Raw genomic sequence first — 17,780 nt, forward strand, 5'->3', positions numbered from 1 at the left:
CTGCGTATTCCTGCATTGCAGGGGGGTTGGACTAGATGACCCTCAGAGTCCCTTCCAACTGTATGATTCTATGATGTGAGATTGACCAGGCTAGGCAGAAGAGTAAACGTGTTGCATTTGTATGCACACCAGCACTGAAATCACTATGGCCTTATTTCTGCATGTGATTTGTGCTTTATTCAAAACATTTATAGAAAACCTCTATCATGTCTCTCGCACATACACTAATTTTATCTTGTGGGCTTCCCACAGGCTTCTGGTTGGCTACTGTAAGAACAGAATGTTTGACAAGATGGCAATTGGCCTAATCCAGTCTTCCTCCTGAATAACTTTCTTAACACTGGTAGAGGGATAGGAGAGTTGGGGGGGGAGTCACATCTGGCAACCAACGTGCCCCTTTAGTTTCAGATAGTACATGGGTAAACGAGTCTAAAAAGCCTGGGACACAAATTTTCACGGCCCTCTAGCGACTATGGTGGCTCATTTACCAAAAGTAATGTATTTAGTGTTAACTCTGGAAGTGAAAACTCGATTCTGACCACACTAAGTCCCCTAAAGCAAAATATACATCAGGAAAGCAGTATTCTCATGGCAGTTCGTTCGTTTCCCCTCAACATTTCCATAACTGTTCATTTTGGTTCATTATATTTGAACTTTCACACAATATAAAATGGACTCCTAGAAATATACTGGGATATAGCACAAGTTTAGTGCTTATTTCCATGTTATTTGCTTCCAGGGAGGGAGGGAATTAGTTTGCAATATACATGGAAATGACTGCTGAATATTCAGAGGTAAGCTCCATTACAGTTGGTGTATTTTTTCCGGAACTGTGAATAAGGTCCATTTGCATTGAAAGGTGAAGTGAACCACATTGCTCTTCCATCAATGTGCTGGGCCTGAGCACATCCATTCAAATGTACTTCTAAAGCTCAGGCGCTGGGCCTAGGAGCAGCACAGTCTGTTTGGGTCTGGCAGTCGAGCAGCGTGTCACAATACGTGACGCAATCGCGCAGCCTTTGGAAGCAGGCTGACGATGGCAATTCTTTGAAAACAACACTGTATGCTCAGTCTCAAAAACAACTTTCTTCATGTAGTGATATAACCAGCCCGTGACAAGCTGGGCACCTTGCCAAAGGCACTGTTGAACGCCACTTGACACTCCTCTGCAATGCAGAATTATAAATAACATCCAGATAGCAGCACAACACTCAGATACAGACCCACACAGTCGCATTTGAATCTGGAATGTTGCAGAGAACACAGGATTTCAGGTTGTGACCAAGTACCAATTCTCATTTATTAAAAAAAAAAAGAGTTGTTTTATGTCTCACAAACACCTGTGCAAACACATCCATGTTCAGTAGATATAATTACAGGATCTAAGAAAATAGATTCAAAGGCAACATCAGACCCTCCAAGTGTCCCTGTTTTACCAGGGACAGTCCTGGATTTACAGAAGCTGTTCTGGTTTTTTATTTGATCCCGGAATGTCCCGTTTTTCCTTAGGACATCCCTATTTTCATTGGAGAAATGTTGGAGGGTATGGAGTTATACGACTCTCGAGCCAAGGAGATAAGTAACTATACAACCGTTAGAAGTCATCCTAAGGCAGCCCTGTATAGTTTTATTATGTTTTTATATATGCTGCAACCCTCCCAGAGTGTCCGGGGCAACCTAGTCAGATGGGTGGGGCATAAATAATAAAACGATGATGGAATAGAATGCCCCTATTTTCATCAGAGAAATGTTGGAGGGTATGCAACATGGAACACCTGCCTGCAGCAATGGGCAGCACAAAGTAACCCAAGCAATCAAAAGTTTGACTAGGAAAGAACTGAAAGAGAATGAGAATCAGAAACTGCAAAGGGAGTCTTGTGTCTCTGGGTACAAGGGCAGAGCTCGGCATCTTGTTGCTACACGACAGATCCATATGCGGATGTGGCCCAACCTGCTTTGTAAACTGAACAGCAGCTTGTCTCCTGGACAGTAGTCACATGTTGCTTGTGTGTATTGGCACTCGTGGGATGACGCAGCAACGGGAGTAGGGCTGCACTGCTGGCCCCACTCCTGACATCACATCCCAGGGCTAGCCCCACCCCCCTGACATCCATGACGATAACCACAACACACAGGCATTTATGGCTGGGTTTGGTCCAGGGATGCAACATGGGGGTGGGCTGACACAGACGCCCCCCCCCACTCTTGCTTCAACACAAATGCCTTCTCCAAGAATAACACATGGATAGCACTAGTAGCAGACCTGAGCAGAGGGACATCTCTGCCCAATTCACACACACACACACACACACACACACACGCCAGCCCAGCACAAAGAAGGTTTAGATTTCAGCCCAGGAAAGGGGGGAGAGTGAGACGCAGAGGGCCAAGGCACAGAGACTTGATGGCATAATAATTCTTTGAATTATTGATTTCTGATGCAGCTGTTTTATTTGAGCATGAGGTAGGGACCACATGATGTCATATAGCCATTGAGAAATCCATTTGTTTTGTTACAGCGGCTGCATTATGAGGAAACTGATCTCTCCCAGTTTATTAAAAACATTCCTTTGCCAAATTCTACTGTCAAACCTTGCCAGCTATAAAGTTAAATATTCCTCTGAAGATGTTTCATTGAATATCCTCTCCTTGCGTAGGCCAGTAAGTGAATAAATATTGGCATAGTAGTTATCTAACATTTTATTAGTTTATCAGAAAACAATTAATGAAACTCCAGCTGAATCAGTTTAGATGCAGAGTGATATGAATTATATTAATGATCCTGGCTATTAGTGTTAATGTTTCATTCTGAGAGGAACAAAAGTAAAACATTCCTAGAGTTTCAGAAATGTCCCAGAGTGAGGCTGACAATAATCAGGCTGACAATAATTTACTTATACAGTATTGTTGTGAATTTTGTTATCAATATGTTTTTGAAGCATGTGGATAATGGGGGGGGGGATCCAACAAAGTAGGCATGGATTAATAGTCCTTTTAAAAACCCAGAAAAAAAATGTTTGAATGATGTACTGAAGTACAGAGTTAAGATCCATAAAGCTTTTAGGATGAGCAATAAATTAAACAGAAAATTGCTTCTCTAATACAATATATAGCTCCATTAAATAGAAGTTATGGATCCTTTGGGGTGCTGTTATTGAAATTAAAAGATGATGAAGACTCATTTAATTATCAGGTAGTAATATCTATTAGGGACGCGGGTGGTGCTGTGGGTTAAACCACAGAGCCTAGGACTTGCCAATCAGAAGGTTGGCGGTTCAAATCACCGCGACGGGGTGAGCTCCCATTGCTCGGTCCCTGCTCCTGCCCACCTAGCAGTTCGAAAGCACATCAAAGTGCAAGTAGATAAATAGGTACCGCTCCAGAAGGAAGGTAAACGGCTTTTCCGTGCACTGCTCTGGTTCGCCAGAAGTGGCTTAGTCATGCTGGCCACATGACTTGGAAGCTGTACATCAGCTCCCTTGGCCAATAAAGCGAGATGAGCGCCGCAACCCCAGAGTTGGTCATGACTAGATCTAATGATCAGGGGTCACCTTTACCTTTAATATCTATAGGTGCACTAAACAGTGAAAACCTCAGAATGCCAGATTATTTTGTTTCTTGATGTGGTTAAAATAAACAAACATGGGTTCATGGTTTCTAGAATCACTGAGTCTAGTCTTATCCAGATGTTCAAACGGCATATAGAGAACACACATGTGGGAAGGGTGGGGAAGCAGTGGCAATATCCTCAAATGTCCTGCCTTTTGTGTATTCTCTGCCCAGAGCCTGTGAATATACAAAATGTATAGTCTTGGTTTCTTTGGCTGCAACAGACTAACATGGCTACCCCACAAGAAAATGTATACATGTAAACATGCACATGCTCAGCGACTCTGCTTTGGGGGCATACTTTGGTAGAGGGGAAATATGGGTGGGCAACTGTCATGAGCCCCTTGGCAGCCCCAGATGGACCAGGAGGAAGAGGAGGAAAAAGGAAGTGGAGGAGATAAGGCTGGAAGACTGATCCTCCCCTTGTGACCCTAGATGTCAAAGAGGGGAAAGTAGTTCTGATGGCTTTCTCCACTGCCCCTCCAGTGGAGCACACAGCCTCACCAAGGAGAGGAGCGGACTGAGACCAGCCAGAGGGAAGGGCAGAACAAGAGAAGATGGCAGCAGAGCTGCAAGCAGACGGTCTTGTCATGGAGAACAAGGCACTGCCTTCATAAGTGGTATCAGACACATCAGCCCAAATGGAGCGTGCATGTGTGCACGCAGCAAACTCTTGGGTCAGCTCACCCTGCCTCATCTTTAACAGCTTGGCAGGAGGGCAGTGTGAAATGTTGGGACAGCTTCGTATCTTCTGTTACGTTATGAACCTCTTGCTTAGGTCATGTCCCTTGGAATCTTCTGGAACTTGTGCTCGCTGTGGAATTTTCATCACTATCAGCCTGAATGGAAATCTCTTCCTTGCTTTCAAGTGAGAGTCCTTGTTGTGTTTTGGAATGGGAACCTGGCAGCATCCACCCCAATACACAAGCCAGCGGTGGTCAGGACCAATAGCAAAAGGAGTTGTAAATTCCACTTTTGTATAGTAGTCTAGTTTTTTCTACATCCTACACATTCCTCCCACGCTACTCTTTATCCTCCATTCATGCAAGCAAGAAGCATGATCAGGGTTCAAGGACACATTCCAGCCAGGCAAAAACCCTTGGAATGCAAAACAGGACCAGAGAGGGGTGTGGCCTGGGTAAGGGGTGTGGCCTAGAGGACCACATTTAGCTTGTGGGCCTGAGGTTCCAAACCCCTCACCTATGCTTTTATATAGATGGACTGCAGGATCTTTCTTCCTGTTTCACATGCTTTTACTCAGGCTAAACCTGTTCCTATCTCTTTTTAAGATTCCACACTAAGAGGAACATGTATCATCCGACTTTGGCACATACATTGTGGCCAGGCAAGCCTGACAGCTGAGCTCACCTCAGGTCAATGCTCATGTTTACAAGCTCTGAAGAATGGGTTTGAGATGTGAAAACACAGGCACCGGATCTCAGGGCAACACGCACCAAGGAGAACGCGAAACAAAAAGCATTCATCACTCAAATGTCAATACTCAGCTTGTACTGTTCTTGGAACAAGCACAGTGAGCCGTTTGTTTCTGCCCATGTGCACTTGATAGTAAATATGGCCATGAGCAGAGCACGAAAGCCTTGCGGAAGCTTATGGCTGGGAGAGATGTTTGTCTAGATCATCAGGCATGTCCAAAGTCTGCCTCTGGGGCCTAATCCGGCCCACTGGATGGTTTAATCCGCCCCTGTGGCAGTATATTTACTGGGGTAAGATCCTAAATAAACCTCAACAACTTCAGTCCTTAAAAAAGCTCAATAACTTAGGTTGGTCCTTTGGTTGGCCCTCAGGGCCCTTCACTTCATCAAATCTGGCCCTCTTTGAAAAAAGTTTGGACACCACTGGTCTAGATCTTCCCAGTTTCCTTGTAAACGTTTCTTTGTGATTGTGTCAGGCAAAGAATGCATCATGGAAATAAACTGGCAAGGAAGAAAAGCAGGGTGGGAGAGGAAGATGGATCTGAGGCTGAAAACCTGAACAAGTCTTCAGACCCTAACAGTATCTTCATTCAATGCCTCTCAGCCCCTATTAAAACATTTGTAAACATCACAGAAGTAAGAGCATTGCCCCACCCATTGCTTGAGCTCTGGACAGATGGAGATGGCCATCGTCTAGGCAAATTGTCTGAGCACAACTTAGCCTTAAGTTACTTGACAGTGACTCTCAAAGGTCCAGTAAAGGACCACAAGAGCAGTGCTAGAGTCCCCTGTGGATGATGAGTTGGTTTCAGCCATCGGATCTACAGCAGCTGAGGGAGGACTGAAGCACCAGAGACAAAGGGAACCTAGGCTCAGTTCCCAGGTCTGGGGAACTATTGGCCCCTCCAGATATGCTCCACACTTACTGGGGTGTGAGGAACTATTGGGAGGAGCACAGAGAAGGTTCACCACACTTACCCTGAAGGGATAAAACTGCAAATTATAGTTTTAGTATTTTGAACCTGAGATCACATTGTGTGAATTTGGAGTTCCCCTTACCAGCCTAAACCAGTTTTTTGAGTCTGGTCACCACCTTCAGCAGCTTGCATAACTTGCTAGCAAACTTTGACCCTACCACTCCCACCAATAGAGATTAAATGTCGTTTTCTTATAATCTGTGGATGACTCTCTTGACTGGCCCATGATGCCTTTGACATATTTTTTCTCTCTTGCACCCAGCATTTCATCATCATAGATGCAATATTAGTTCAGCCTATAGTTCCTGTACAGAGTTACTTTCGTGTTGGAGTGCTATCCTCTGAAATTGTTTTGAAGTTTTAGCCGCCTTTTCTGGGTATTTGAGGAACTGAGTTAAATCTCAGAATAAAGAGCCAGAACCAAAGATGGAAAGTGCTTTTCCACTAAGGTCCATCTCACCTTCTTCTGTGTCTAAACCAGTCTCTCTCTTTTTTTCAGTCATATTCTTCTAATCATTTTCTCTATTAGCAACAATACAGTGGTACCTCAGGTTAAGTACTTAATTCGTTCCGGCGGTCTGTACTTAACCTGAAACTGTTCTTAACCTGAAGCACCACTTTAGCTGCTGCGCCGCCAGAGCACGATTTCTGTTCTCATCCTGAAGCAAAGTTCTTAACCTGAAGCACTATTTCTGGGTTAGTGGAGTCTGTAACCTGAAGCGTATGTAACCTGAAGCGTATGTAACCCGATGTACCAATGTAATTTGGAAGTTAAGTGCTGAGAAATGTGATTTCCACAAAACTGAAGCTTTATTGCGAGGGAAGACATTGGGGTCCTCTGGAAAAAATACTAACGATCACTTCGTGTTCTGTTTATTTCATATTAAGATATTTATTATCATTTCAACACCAAATACTAAATCCGTAACATTCAATTCACACATTTAAATAAATTAAAACCAAATCTCTCTCACTCTCTCATACACACACAGTCTCTCTCTCAATCTATGTAACATGCTAAGATGATCATTTGGAAAGGCAGGTTTCCAGTGAAGTCTCCTATTCAGGTACCATGGGGCTTAAACACAACTTTGAATTTCTTCCCCCAGCTAGAACGCAGTGCATTGGATTGCCATATATCTGCCAAATTATGCACAAAAGTCATCCAAGCTTCTTATGCTCCCTTTTGGACCACTCAAGCCCATCACTTCTCTCATAGTCCTTTCAAGGAACTCAGACAATCTTGTTCCCACAAGAACGTCATCAAGCCTCGAACTCGATGACCTAAGTCTGGCTTTACTTTCATCAGAGTCTCTGACAGAGGCAGACTTGCACGCACCTATATTACACATAGGAAATGTAACCTACAGTATTGCCTAGCGTATTGCAAAATACGTCTAAGGAAGCAGTCGGGAGAACCTGAAGGAAGGGACAAATATAGTTACTCAACTGAGAAGCTGCCCAAGGAGCCAAATGTCACAGCTTTTGATGCATCTCAAGTAATGAAGACCTTGGATTTATGAGTCATTGGAAAGATGGTGCCTGTGGCCTGCAGCAGCGCTACAGAACTGCCAGTGCAATAAAGCCCAGGTGGAAAAATTGTTGAATGACTCAGCCCTTTTGCCAGCCCTTTCTTAGATGCCTCATATTGAGCCTTGATTTGCAGTAGATTCATTGTGACAGAAATATGACTTCAGGGCAAGGAAACCCTGGAGAGCTGCTTCCAGATGGCACAGAATACACAATGGTGAGCAGATGGGCTAGTGATATAAGGCAGCTTTCTGAAACTGGGAGAACAGGAAGTAGGAGCAGAAATAAAGAGTCAATGGTGTATTGGATATCTGCAATTGATCTTCCTTGCTGCCTGTTATGTACTGAGTTGAATAGGATCCAAAATGCAGCAGTCTGATTGTTCCTAGAACAACAGGATTCAAAATGCAGCTGTCTGATTGGTCCTAGAACAATGCAGCAGTATGATTGGTCTGCAGGCGCCACCCAATCCAGCTCCAGATGGAAGTGAATCCACAACCTGATTGGCCCATAGGAGAATTCCGAAATTAGCCAATCACGTGCAGCCCATTGTGTAAATAATGTATATAAAGCAGATACTTTGGGGGAACATTCATTCCTCCTCACCACTATGAGCTGAATAAAGAGCATGAAATCCACACTCGACTCCAAGTATATTTCACTGCCCTTTTTGCATCTAAGGGCTCATCCACACTTCCCCTTGTCCCGTGCCTAAAAAGAACGGGTTTGAGCAGTTTTGCATTCGCTCAGCAGCTTTCCCTGGAAAACATGTTGATTCATTGGTGCTTTTCACGCAACAACTCTCAATTCCATAGAAGGAATCCATAGATGAGGATTGCATTGAACTGACCAAACGAGCCAATCCGTGGCAGCCCTGGTGGGGGCATGGCCATTTACTTAGCCCGGCCAACTACTCTGCACAGCATCCAGTCGGCCGAGAGCCTCACTCACCCTTCCCCTCCTTTCATTGATTACTGCTCTAACCGTTTCTTTTCAGCTAGTCGGGCTTTGCTGTGGTCTTCTGACAGTTGCCGTATTCGGAGCCGGGAAGGGATTTCCCCCACTCTGCAGGTTTTGTCTTCCCCATAGCACTAGTCACAACTTTGGTGACTTAGGCCTTGGGCAGAATCCTATAGTTTTTCGTCCCTGCAGCGGTGTTAACAGGGTACCCTGTCAGAGGGGTCTGGAGGGAAGTCTCTGTCCAAAGAGCCAAGTGCATAGAGCTTCCCTCAGCATTTGGGGGCCAACCACGTAAACCTGCGTTTTGCAATGGACCCACCCGCAAAAAGACCCTGTCATGTCTCAGTCCTCCAGCGGTGTGGCTGAGAGGAATACCCGACCAATGCCTATGCCAAAGCTTCCTACAACTGAAAGTTGTGGCTGTTTAAATCCCAGACAGTTGTTGTGTCCATTCATTTTTACCACTCAGCAGTTAGACACGCCAGGAGTGGAGTGGGACTCTGCAGCTGGGCACGCTATCAGCATCACCTGAAATCACCCTTAGCTTTTCTTCTTCCTCAACCCTCTGTGCAATTAGCTTGCAGCTGTTAATCAACATCCCGGGGGGGGGGATTCATTTATTGCATTCGTTTAGCATAGTTATTATCCACACTTCACCAAAGGCCCAGCGCGGTGTGAGTTGAAACGCGTCAAGAAGCAATAGGACAGAATAGACAGTAAACGGTTAAAATAGCAACCAACTGATAAATTCGTATACAGAAAGTAAACAAGCTCTGCACATTCCCCCAAGGCCTGGATTAAAAGAGACACCATGAAAATGAGCTGCAGTGGTGATGAAAAGAAAAGAAAAGGGTTTATTTAATAGCATTTGAAACTACAGCGGGTGCAATCCTACTGCGGAAGTTGACACAAAACAACTCATGGAATTAAAAGAAGCAGTGCTGCAGTCAAAGAAAAGGGCTTTGTAGTTGTATCACACAAGTGTTTGTGTGTGTGTTTGCCAGGTTTTAAGATGTGAAAGGAATCTTAGGCACTTTGTCCTTTAGCTATTGATTCCTCAAGCAGAAAGAGAATTCCAAGTTTACGACCAAGTTCGTCCTGCATTTCTTTCCACGTATCTACAGTCTGTTCCGAACGGCTTCTGAGAAGTGGGAGGTGGCTCCTCCGGGCCAATCAAAGCACACCACAACTTTGCTGGCTTGTTTAAAACAAAATAACACAACCCACTGAGTGGCCTCTGCCAACTGCAGTTACGTACTTCATTCTTCCATGTCCCCTTACACAGATATGCTGACTGGCTGCCTTGCCTCCCTGGTGTAAATAGGTTTTCAAAACCACTTCAGGAGAAGTGGTTAATACATATACTCGCCAGGAGAAAGTTATTACATAACAATCTAAGCAGAGAGGCAAACTGTGTTAAGGAAAGCAAACATCAGAAGGCAAGATAAAGGAACTTTTCAGGCTGCACCATGTTGAACTCAGTGCCACTGAACTCAGGTGGGTTCCACTGAACTTGGCAGGCCTTTTTCTCCTGGTCAGCACATAGAATAGAAAAATAGAATTGTTGAGTTTGAAGGGACCATAAGGGTCATCAAGTCCAGCCCCCTGCAATGCGGGAATCGCAACTAAAGCATCCATGGCAGAGGGCTGTCCAACCTCTGCTTTAAAATCTCCAAGGAAGGAGAGTCCACCACCTTACGAGGGAGCCCATTCCACTGTCAAACCTTACCATCAGAAAGTTCTTCCTCACGTTAAGTTGAAATCTCCTTTCTGGTAATCTGAAGCCATTGGTTTGGGCTTCAGAGGAGGAGAAAACAAGCTTGCTTCATCTTCCATGTACAAGGTGGACTTCAGACATCTTTTGTAATATCGTGCCCCCCAAATGAGTCTTCTAAATTATGGGTCTTCTCAATTTTACACCCCCTAGACTCGGTGCCCTATGGAGGGGAACAACCCACACCACCCTAAATCTGCCACTGCCCTGTGTCAACCCTTTAGATATTTAAAGGTGGCTATCGTATTTCCCCTCAATCTCCTATTTTCCATAAAGATGGCCCAGAATTTCCCTGGCAAACCACTCAGTCATCTATAATTGTTCTATAGCTAATTTGTTCGCATTTCTTATCGGACAATGTAGTCCTGATATTATGTTGTCATTAACAGGGGCCCCACTCAAGCACTTGCAAATTTACATGACATGCATGGTTCTCTTCCTGCTTTTAATTGTCTGGGTTTGATACTGTTTTTATAGTTTGGTTTTGAAACGTGTATCTTGGGGCACATGGACTTTTTGTGTGTGGAGGTGTGTGTGTGTGAGAGAGAGAGAGAGAGAGAGAGAGAGATTTTGAGAATTTCAGTCAGAACTTGAATAGAGCATTACTGAACACTGTTAGGTTCCAGACAAAATACTGAAAGAGCAGCATCTAGTGACAGAACGTGGGGTTTACAAATGGGAGCATTGGCGTTCTGAAGTGAGAAAGACTGACAACACATACTGGACCACCACCCCTCCTAAGACTATAGCTGACATCCTAAGCCAGGAGTGGGGAACCTGCGACCCTCCAAATGTTGAATTCCAACTCTCATCTGCCCCAGTCAGCATGGTCCATTATCAGAACAGAAAGGAGATGGGTATGTTTAGCCTGGGAAAGAGTCAACACATATTGACAGTCTCAACCTCCTTCTAAATTGCCAAGTCAACACATATTGCCAACCTCAACTCATTCTAAATTGCCATCAACCCACACCTATTCTTACTCAATGAGATCCAGAGGGAGGGGGAAGGGATGGTCATCTGCCGTCATGTTACAACTAACAACAAAAGTAGCAAGTGTCAACAAAAGTAGCAAAGGGATATCACGTCAGGAGTGAGCTTCCTGGCTGCACTCAACTCATTCTGCAGATTAAAGATACAGTGGTACCTCGGGTTACATACGCTTCAGGTTACAGACTCTGCTAACCCAGAAATAGTACCTCGGGTTAAGAACTTTGCTTCAGGATGAGAACAGAAATTGTGCTCTGGTGGCCTGGCGGCAGTGGGAGGCCCCATTAGCTAAAGTGGTGCTTCAGATTAAGAACAGTTTCAGGTTAAGAACGGACCTCCAGAACGAATTAAGTACTTAACCCGAGGTACCACTGTAACTGCAAGATCTACATCAGAAGGCTTAGTTTGGTCAGAAGTGAATACACATTTCTTGAGTTAATGCAAAATACAGTGGTACCTCGGGCTACATACGCTTCAGGCTACGCTGCGGTGCGGCAGCAGCGGGAGGTCCCATTAGCTAAAGTGGTACCTCAGGTTAAGAACAGTTTCAGGTTAAGAACAGACCTCCGGAACTAATTAAGTACTTAACCCGAGGTACCACTGTACATTACTTCTGGTAGATGATCCTGCCATAGTTGCTAGATGTTCGTGATCATTTGCTTCCCAGGCTTTTTAGACTCGTCTACCCATGTACTATCTGGAACCAAAGGGGTGCATTGGTTGCCAGATGTGAAATAAACGCATTGGCATTGTTTTCAACAAGGCCAAGGGGGAATCTGCCCTTAAGAGAGCCGCTTTAAGATTGGGAAATCTTAATCAGCAGTTTTACTAGCCAACTGCAGAGCTCTCTAAGGCACGAAGGGCTGGGGAGTCATCCATGCATGTAACATGACACCCGAGAGTCGTAAAGCAATTACACTGAGAAGTCCACTTGATCCTGAGCGATAATGCCTTAAATGTACAGTTAGTCCCCTTGCAATGAGTCAGAGAAGCAGTCAGGTGACATACTGGCATCGGGTAGGTCTGGTTACAAGGAGAGTGAACTAATCTTTTTTTCTTTCCTAAGGTCAAATCCTTTTTTTAAAAAGCACTCGGGTGTTATCAAGCATTTACAATTGTTTTTGCTCAGTAGCTAAAAATAGACAAAATCTCTTCAGGGAGGCAAAATGACCCACTGATGCCTCAACATCTATCAGAAGAAACAGGGCCAGCCCAGCCTAATAGGCAGCCCTGGTGGTTGTCTGAGGCGTCAGAATTTAAGAGCTGCTGATTTTTCTGGGGGAAACATGAACGGAGGGTGTGCCCACACACTGCTCCAGAATCTTGGGACAAAAAGGGAAAGATTGTCTACACACATATACATATATATATATATACACATACACAATTCCCAACTAGAGCCACCTTCCATGATCTAGACACTTACAAAGCAAAGGCTGCAGTCAATAACATCTTTAGTGAGGTGCATATTTAGCATATCTTTGCATATTTGGGTTTGTGAGTATACTATGTTCCCTCACTAAAGCTGTTCCTGACTGCAACACCTTTAGTGAGGGGGCACAGTACACTCACAACCCCGTACAAAGTATGAAGAGAGCAGCAAAATACATTTTCACCATATATTTTGAGCCAGGGATTCCCAACGCCATGCCTGTGGACCCACATGAATCCGCAGAGGCCTTCCCTGGCAACCAGGGTAGTGCCCTGCTGAAATTAGGCTTTTTGCCAATAAAAGAAATTGCAGGGTGTGTGTGGTGCCAACAACAGTTTATTTCATTTTCAAATGTGCCCACAGGCCCAAACAGGTTGGGAACCTCTGAGGTAACCCTGAACAGAAGTCCTCTTAAGTCAGGCCTACACAAGTTTTGACCCACACTGACTTGATGCCTGTATTGGGCCAGTTGTTTTTTGAAGTCCAACTCAGGCAACGAAAACAAGCAAGTTTGTCAATGGTGGATTCAGCGGCGTAGCGTGAGTTGTCAGCACCCGGGGCAACGCAAGTAATTTGCGCCCCCTAACCCGGGGCAAGGCACGTAATTTGCGCCCCCCCCACCCCCTAACCTGCGAGTTGCCGCTGGCGCTGCTGCCCAAACGACGCCGCTTGCCCGGAGGAGGAGGGGGCAGAGAGGCGAGGAAAATGCAACGGCCCAGCAGCTGCAGCAGCACCGGCGGAGGCGGGGCTGTGAGGAGGGGCTGTCTGGAGCGTCCTCCGCGGTGAGCGCTGAGAGCCGCTGCCTGCCGGGCGCCTTCAGCCGGGCGCCGCGAGACATGCGGCTCCGCTACAGCCTGCACCCGAGGCTCTTCGGCGACTCCGGAGGCAGCGAGCGCGCCCCCCCCAGAAGTTGCGCCCGGTGCGGCCGGCACCCCTGGCACCCCCCACGCTACGCCACTGGGTGGATTTCCACAGACAGCTGGCACTGGGTTGCTTTCAGTTGGGTGGAGCATGCATGATGCAGCCCCCTCTTGAGTGAATTTCAGTTCACCAGTCTTCCATTAGCAACATATTATCTGAGCCTGGAAGATAAAATTAGACTTCCCAGTGGTAAATACTTGGGACCAGGCACAAGCCCAATTTTGGCAAGGGCAGGTGGCACTCACCACGGGGCCTGCAGCACGCTCAAGCCATGCATCTCTGGCACCCACAGGCTCCCCGCAGTAGGGCAGCTGAGGCCCCATGGCGTGCCCTGTCCCTATGGGCGCCATGCACCCTGTTCCTATGGGTGCCGCATGCCCCGCCCCTATGGGTGGTTCGCCCTGCCCCTATGGGTGGTTCACTCTAGGTGCCCGAGAAGCTTCCTCCACCGCTGGGCAAGGGGCATATGTGATGCATTATGGGTGCATTCCCTCCTGGGTGGTTCCTGAGAGCAAAGCCTTTAAAGCAGTGATGGCCAAACTTGGCCATCCAACTGTTTTGGGACTACAATTCCCATCATCCCTGACCACTGCTCCTGTTAGCTAGGGGTGATGGGAGTTGTAGTCCCCAAACAGCTGGAGGGCCAAGTTTGGCCACCACTGCTTTAAAGGAACCATAAGAACCAACTAAAGAATGAAATTAGTGGTGTTAATGCACATGACCATTAACTCCTGCAGGGACAGCGCTGGAGACATCCATGCATACTTCTTAGGGCTTTGACTTCGGTGCCAACATTTTGTATATTCTACACAAAAGATTAAGAGAATGATCATGTGCACCTTTACTTGGAAATGAGTTCCACTGGACTCCATGGGACTTACTTCTGAATAGACATGCATAGGATTGCACTATAATGTTACAGTTTTGTGCACCTTTACCCAGGGTGCACAATCAAGGGGGATTAAACCTCATGTGATACATTATATTACTAACACTCTTACCTATGTGCCTCCACCTTAGATTTTTCCTGATGAGCTCACTCATTTCCACCTATTACTGATTTCTCGTTGATCTTCCCATTTTCTTGGAATTAAGGCACACTGAACTCAGTGAGAATTACTTCTGAGTAAACATGCGTAGAATAGGGCTGCAAGACTATTATTTTGCTTGGAATTGTTGAGTGATGTGAAATATCTAAGATAAATAGTTCACCCCACCCCCCACCCCTTCTGACCTATTACCCATTGAGCATGCATCATTGGAATTGAACAAGAAACTTGATCCGGCATCGCTTCTGCAGCCTCATGAAATATTGGTACAGCATGTCTGCCAAACATCTATTAATAAACAGCTTTTTTGCCTCTTCCACGGGGCAACGCCACAGCCATTCTCACTTCCATTCAAGCCCTCCTACCGCCTCCTTTGATACTTGGTGGAATTTCAGGGAATTGATCACAGCGATACCTGGTGATTTATGAAATGTATGGCGTTATGGATGGCCCCTGGTTCAGGTTCTGGCCTTATTCGCACCTACTTTGAAATGCATACTATGGGGATCAATGGAACTTAGGACAACATGACTCTCAATCTGTGGCTTTGCGTATATGCAGAGGGCCCCAGTATCCATACAGCTGTGAGGTTGCTTTTCAGTGGCGCATTGCCTTAAGCATATAGCCAGCATTAACATCCCTCCATGGATTGCAAGATCAAACATATCCATTCTTAAGGAAATCAGCCCTGAGTGCTCACTGGAAGGACAGATCATGAAGCTGAGGCTCCAATACTTTGGCCACCTCATGAGAAGAGAAGACTCCCTGGAAAAGACCCTGATGCTGGGAAAGATAGATGGCACAAGGAGAAGGGGACGACAGAGGACGAGATGGTTGGAAAGCGTTCTCGAAGCTACAAACATGATTCTGACCAAACTGCGGGAGGCAGTGGAAGACAGAAGTGCCTGGCGTGCTCTGGTCCATGGGGTCACGAAAAGTTGGACACAACTAAACGACTAAACAACAACAACAACAACATCCCTCCAATGTGCATGGTGAGAAGTACCATCTATTTTAAAGAAAAAAAATCTTGCAAGCTTTGGTGGTGCTTCTCACCATGCAGATTGGAGGGCTGGCTTGGGTGTCCAAATGGCACTCTTCACTGTAAGTTTTCTGATACACTCCTTCTCACTGAAGCTGCACAAGTTTGCTTCGATGCATCAGTGTGGTGGCAGTTTTCCACCCTTTCCTAAAGGATAGGTGCAAGCAGGGCTTTCCCTGCCCCCAGCCAGAACTCAGTTCCAGAGCCTCTCAGGTGGGCGTCATTGCCATTCTAAGAGAACAAGGGAGAGGTGTTCATGGTGAGTTCTGGCACCTCTTTGTTTTTTTAGAAAAATAGCAAGTGTTGATCCAACCCAACCATCCTTATTTTCCTGCATCTCTATAGAGAGTACAACAATTCGCTGAAGCCTTGGGCCAAGTATCTGCAATCTCAATAAATGGCTTAGCATTCCACCCACACTCAGCACAGCAATATTCTGAGAGAGAAATAATTTATGATTTGAATCTAAATCAGGTCACAACAAGCCAGCTTACCGGCATTTTTTTGAGAAACAGAGATCACTGGAAAATGCCTCATGGTGCCATCTCAGAGTCTGAAGAGATCAGGCTGTTCTCTTCTAAGATGGTTGGGTGCCTTCTAGGCAGAACAAACCAAACTAAAGCTCCATCTTAAGGTGGCTGAGATGTCCCCCTTCAAAGCCTTATCCCAGATTATTCCAATGCCCATTGTCTCACCGAAGCTTCCAATCACAGCTTCAAACCCAAAATGAACTCCAGGGCAATTACACTTGCAAACAAACAGGACACCACGTGGCTCGCATGAAATGTGGACTGCTGCAGACATGGCATAAAAAGCATATCTTCAGGCTTTGTAACATCAAAGCTGGACTTCAGCCACAACACAAGCTGAGAATCCCTGGAAGCCTTATGAGGGAAAGGATGAGAGCTTTCAAAACTAGTTAACCCTCCTCTCTCTCATCCAGTGTCCTTTCGCTCATTTATTTTTGCTTGCAGTGTTTTGTTCTGTTCTGTGGACCGGAGCTTGTGTCTGTATCGGCCTTTGGACCTATTCCATTTCTGTTTGTGTTAGGCACTTTTGGCACAACAAAAGAAAGAGGCAATGAATGGATTAAAATTACAAGAAAGGAGATTCCAACTAAACATCAGGAAGAGCTGTTTGACAATGGAACGGGCTCCCTCAGGAGATGGCACACTCTCATTTCCTTGGAGTTTTGAAAGCAGAGGTTGCCTGGCCATCTGTCACGTATGATCTTGTTGAGATTCCTGCATCGCAGGTGGTTGGGCTAGACAACCCTCGGGGTCTTTCCAACCCTACATCCAATTCAACATGCATAAACATTGCTAAATCATAAAACATTACTAGATAGTTTTGACAGACTCCTGTGTGTGTGTGTTGTAATCATCTGCAGTTGTTGTGATACCACATAGTCCGGTCAAGTGTGGCAAAGGCAGCATGGACCATTCATGGGAGGATGTCATGATCTTCTCAGCCTACTTCAGGATGCATTGTAGTGTGTGACTGAGATTCTAAGGAGCATACACAAACACACCTTGTTCACTCGACTGCTTACCTTACAGTCCCACCACAAATGCTTTCGCCATGTTTGTGTCTGCAAGGCTTTCAAAGGCTTTAGATTCTGAGTGCTCGAGTATCTTGGGCTGTCTCCTCCAACATTAATCTCCCAGTATGCTGAGATTAACACCCAAGGTTCTTCTCCAGGTATCACCAGCATTTGGTCGGGGGGGGGAGAGGATGGCTAAAGTGATGGCTTTTGCAGCTATGGCACCTCAGCTATGGAGTGCTCTCCCTAGAGAGATTTGTCTGTACTCACTTTGATGTCATGTTCATGCCAAATATGGGTGAGGAAATTCATGCATTTTGGATTCTATCAGTTTTGTATTTTCCAAGTGTTAGGCTCATTTCTCTACATGTCCACATCAGTTTGTGATTCCTTTCGTGCGCACCCCTTCCCCCAAAAAAGTCCTCAAGAAAATCCATCAGGACTTCGGTGCAAATTTATCCTAATACAGTGGTGCCCTGCAAGACGAATGCCTCGCAAGACGGAAAACTCGCTAGACGAA

The 17,780-nt window shown here is 45.7% G+C and overlaps 1 protein-coding gene across 3 annotated transcripts in view; it reads right to left on the reverse strand.

Moving 5' to 3' along the window:
• Positions 1-17,780, reverse strand: part of LPIN1 (lipin 1) — a 76,967-nt gene that overhangs the window by 53,045 nt on the left and 6,142 nt on the right. Inside the window, exon 1 of one of the 3 annotated variants that reach the window (XM_082218280.1) lies at positions 16,212-16,359. The exons of the other annotated variants lie outside the window; for them this stretch is intronic. Within the exon in view, the coding sequence (XP_082074406.1) occupies positions 16,212-16,217 (6 nt within the window). The 5' untranslated portion in view covers positions 16,218-16,359. Of the gene's footprint in view, positions 1-16,211; positions 16,360-17,780 lie in introns of those variants that run through there. 3 annotated transcript variants of the gene reach the window in all.

The sequence above is a fragment of the Podarcis vaucheri genome, assembly GCF_965113315.1.
Source record: "Podarcis vaucheri genome assembly, chromosome: 3".
NCBI lineage: Eukaryota > Metazoa > Chordata > Lepidosauria > Squamata > Lacertidae > Podarcis > Podarcis vaucheri.